At 36.5% G+C, this 3997-nt stretch overlaps 2 protein-coding genes across 2 annotated transcripts; one reads left to right on the top strand and one right to left on the bottom strand.

The window, feature by feature from the left end:
- Window positions 1-442: 442 nt before the first annotated feature.
- On the bottom strand, window positions 443-1522 carry LOC107961908 (germin-like protein subfamily 1 member 7). Its single transcript, XM_016898082.2, has 2 exons — window positions 1329-1522; window positions 443-1195 (listed from the first exon to the last, which is right to left on the bottom strand). The coding sequence occupies exons 1-2, from the start codon at window positions 1450-1452 to the stop codon at window positions 642-644; spliced, it is 678 nt and encodes a 225-aa protein (XP_016753571.1). The 5' UTR covers window positions 1453-1522; the 3' UTR covers window positions 443-641.
- Window positions 1523-2502: 980 nt separating this feature from the next.
- On the top strand, window positions 2503-3511 carry LOC107961907 (germin-like protein subfamily 1 member 14). Its single transcript, XM_016898081.2, has 2 exons — window positions 2503-2720; window positions 2830-3511. Exons 1-2 carry the CDS (start codon window positions 2597-2599, stop codon window positions 3381-3383), a joined length of 678 nt encoding a protein of 225 aa, XP_016753570.1. The 5' UTR covers window positions 2503-2596; the 3' UTR covers window positions 3384-3511.
- Window positions 3512-3997: the final 486 nt, after the last annotated feature.

The following is a 3997-nucleotide window of genomic DNA, read 5'->3' as shown; positions in this document are numbered from 1 at the left end:
TCAAATAATATAACTTTTGATTAATTACACCCATTCATTTATAGTTATTGGAACACTATAAATATTTGAAAATGTTGCTGTGATTCATTCATTTCCCTAAACAAAGGTCTGAAATCTAAACTTAGAACTAAAAATAAATTGTAATTGCAAGACTCCATATCGTATGATGAAAATAATATTACAAGAGGTTACAATAAGTATTGGAAGACTTATAGTTATTGGAACACTATAAATATTTGAAAACGTTCTAGTGATTCCTTCATTTCCCAAAACAAAGGTCCGAAATCCAAACTTCAAACTAAAAATAAATTGTAATTGCAAAACGCCATATCGTATGACGAAAATAATATTACGAGAGGTTACAATAAGTATTGGAACACTTATAGTTATTGGAACACTATAAATATTTGAAAATGTTCCAGAAATTTATTTATTTCCCTAAACAAAGGTCCGAAATCCAAACTTCAAACTAAAAATAAATTGTACTCCATACCGTATGACTAAAATAATATTACTGAGAGGTTACAAAGGTACATGAGAAACCTCTTTATTTTTTTTTATTTTTCTTTCAACTAAATTCAACGTGATAAACATCATCCAAACAATTAGCTACTAAGGTTCATGGGGTTTAGAAGTATCCCCTAGTTGTTGTCCCACCAGAACCGGGACTGAAGTTGTTTAACGATATTTTGATCCAGCTGGAAGGCCTTGGCAAGAACATCAGGATTGATGGCCGGGTCAGAGCCAAACACTGCATTTGCAATGGTGATCACCCCTGGGTTTTGGCTACTGAGAGCAGCAAAGGCAACCGCATTCGTACTCCCTATGTTGAACTGGAAGTGAATCATACCTTCAGGGAAAACGAATACATCTCCGGGGTATAGGACTTTGGTGAAGAGACGGTTATCCGTGTTCGATGTGACAAAGCCAACGGAAAGTGTGCCCTCCACAACGACTAGAATTTCGGTGGCACGAGGGTGAGTGTGAGGAGGGTTTAGGCCACCGTAAGGTGCATAGTCAATTCGAACAAGAGATATGCCAAGAGTGTTAAGTCCAGGTATTTGTTGAACATTGGCTGGAGTGACCATTGATCCTACTTGGTTTGATGTATTTCCAGGAATGTTGAGGCCAGGCAGGAAGAAGTCTTCTGCGGTTGCAAGCTTGGGGTCCTTGCAGAACTTGCCATTAACGAAAACTGCATAAATGGAAAGAAAAGAGTTTACTACTTGGACACTTGTCCAATACTTGTACTTGCTATATTTCTCCACTTTTAAGAGTCGAAACGAATATATTGGAAAGATGAAATTTCAAAGAATTAAAGAACACACCACCGTCTTTAGTATCATTAATTGCTACACAGAAATCCTGAAGAGGGCTGGGATCTGAAGCTGAGACAAGTTTGGAAGCCAAAGCCAAGAGGACAAATGCTACAAGGAATTGAACACCTTTCATTGTTGTAAGCAACAGTCCTGAACCTGATCAAATTGAGCTTCTAAGATTTCTTGCTTTATGAGGGGTGAGAAATCTGGTTTCAAAGCATGTCCATTTATAGATAGTAGTCACTGAACAGGTCCATTGTCATTTTATTTCTTTCACAATTCCATTTTAAAAAGGAAAATAAAAAAAGAGGTTTGCCAAGTCTGAAGTGATTACTGGTTCTTAAAGAAATCTGAAGGAATCATTCTTCAACTACTCTACACCCTCATCCTCATCGAACTGGTCGTTTTTACATACCCAATATCGTCTTAACTACGCTACTGACTTTGAATGTATATATATATATACACAATTGATAAGCCTCTAGCAGTATTTCAAAGTTGCAGTGCTCCTATATATCCATAGAATGGTGAAAACTATATGCAGGTTACATTTAATGCAACCGGGCTTTTATGAAGATGTCCATGCACGTGTATATTCAGAGAGATATAAAACCACAAGTTTTGAATCATTCCGAGGCGCTTTTCTTGCAAATACTTCTTACTTAATCAAGCTATTTTATTTGAATTAATTAACAGATGTTGAAGCTGGTTAATAAGCCGGCCTGGAAAAACAGTTTCTCTAATTTTTTTTTTAAAAATAAAATAGAATTGAGATCACTAATTGCAAAAGGAGATGATAATGAGGGAAAAAGATCATGTCAAAGGTTTCAATAGTTAATCTCCCTCAACCCACAATGGCAGTCTCTTTCACACTTTAACCAAGCCCAGCTGCTGGCACTTTATGTTTAAACACTGCCAAATGGGAAAATGTTTCCAACTAGGATTATTGTTAACATTATTTTCATTGTATCTTGCATGAACAGGGTTGCCTGCCCGCAGCCTTAGCAACCTTGGGTATCTCCTAAGGTCAACGTTCGAATGGATCAAGTGTATTAAGTACTACAAAAGACATAATTTAATTACAGATTTGACTACTTCCATGACAAAGATACTGATGTAAGCATTGGAAGTGGGAAGAGACAAGGGTAGTAGTTGAAGAACAATTCATCAGAAATGGAAAAACATAGACTAGCTCAAAGACTGTAATGTATAAATAGTCATGTTCTGCAGCAGAGTTCCTCATCCTCTCCAAAGCAATCAAAATTCCATTTATCACAATGAAAACTGCCCATTTCATCCTAGTATTTTGTCTCTTGGCTCTGGCTTCCCCATTTGCCTATGCATCTGATCCCAGTCCTCTCCAAGATTTCTGCGTAGCCATCAATGACCCCAAGGATGCTGGTAAGTTTTGTTTTTATCTCTTCTTCTTAAACTTGACCTTCAAATAAAACATTCTACAATCTCTTCATGGCATGGTACATGAAAATAACATTCTTCTTCTCATCTCCAGTGTTTGTTAATGGGAAGTTCTGCAAGGACCCAAAGCTTGCTAAAGCACAAGACTTTTACTATTCAGGGCTCAACATCCCCAGAAACACATCAAATCCAGTGGGATCGACTGTTACTCCAGTTAATGTTGCTCAAATACCAGGGCTTAACACTCTTGGCATCTCATTGGTTCGAATTGATTACGCACCAAATGGTGGCCTAAACCCCCCTCATACTCACCCTCGTGCCACCGAAATCCTAGTCGTTGTGGAGGGCACACTCTACGTTGGCTTCGTGACATCCAACACCGATAATCGTCTCATTACCAAGGTCTTATACCCTGGAGATGTATTTGTTTTCCCAATTGGTCTCATTCACTTTCAATTCAATGTGGGGAAAACCAATGCCGTTGCCTTCGCTGCTTTGAGTAGCCAGAATCCTGGGGTTATTACCGTAGCCAATGCAGTGTTTGGATCAAATCCACCCATCAATCCCGATGTTCTCGTCAAGGCTTTCCAATTGGACAAGAATGTGGTGAAAAATCTTCAGTCAAAATTCTGGTGGGCTAACAATTAGGGCGCCCAAATATAATTCAATTTGAATCTTTGCAATAATCTTTGACTTGTTTCCTTTTCTACAATAATATATATATTTTTTTTGGAAAGAATAAATATAAAAAGTATTTGCTTATGTTGCTGTAAGCTTCTTTGTTAAGTAATGAAATTTATTGTTTTAGTTATTGCTATTTTTACTTATTTTTTTGGTTTGATTTAATAATTTGTTTTCAGTTTTCATTTTTTTATGGTAGTGCTGTAGATTCAATGCATTTTAAATATAAAAAATTAAAAATTTAATGTTATCTAAATTGGACTGGACCGACTAGTCGGAGTGGGAACCGGTTGGGTATTAGGCCGACAAGACGTAAAAAATCAGTTGACTTAAAATTGGTATGGACTGCTTGAACTGAGCTAAAAAATCGTTCGAACCGATTTCTAGTTGGTCTAACCAATTGATTTTCAGAACAACCAATTCGACTGGTTCAAAGCAAATAAATTATTGAAAAATAAAAACAAATTATAAAAATGATTTTTTAGGCTTAAAAATATTTTATTACAAAGTTGGCAACGAATTGGATCAGTGATTAATTCAAAGCTCATTTTTGGGTAATTGAAGTGGTCAACAAACTTGGA

This window comes from Gossypium hirsutum, chromosome D11, assembly GCF_007990345.1.
Source record: "Gossypium hirsutum isolate 1008001.06 chromosome D11, Gossypium_hirsutum_v2.1, whole genome shotgun sequence".
Classification (NCBI taxonomy): Eukaryota; Viridiplantae; Streptophyta; class Magnoliopsida; order Malvales; family Malvaceae; genus Gossypium; species Gossypium hirsutum.
The sequence above is the reverse complement of the archived record's forward strand: the minus strand, read 5'-3'. Positions and strand labels throughout refer to the sequence as shown.

Coding starts and splice junctions, on each gene's coding strand:
- LOC107961908 (XM_016898082.2), bottom strand. CDS start 1,452: ATGAAAGGTGTTCAATTCCTTGTAGCATTTGTCCTCTTGGCTTTGGCT. Junction 1,196..1,328: donor TAATGATACTAAAGACGGTG/GTGTGTTCTTTA, acceptor CCATTTATGCAG/TTTTCGTTAATGGCAAGTTC.
- LOC107961907 (XM_016898081.2), top strand. CDS start 2,597: ATGAAAACTGCCCATTTCATCCTAGTATTTTGTCTCTTGGCTCTGGCT. Junction 2,721..2,829: donor CAATGACCCCAAGGATGCTG/GTAAGTTTTGTT, acceptor TCTCATCTCCAG/TGTTTGTTAATGGGAAGTTC.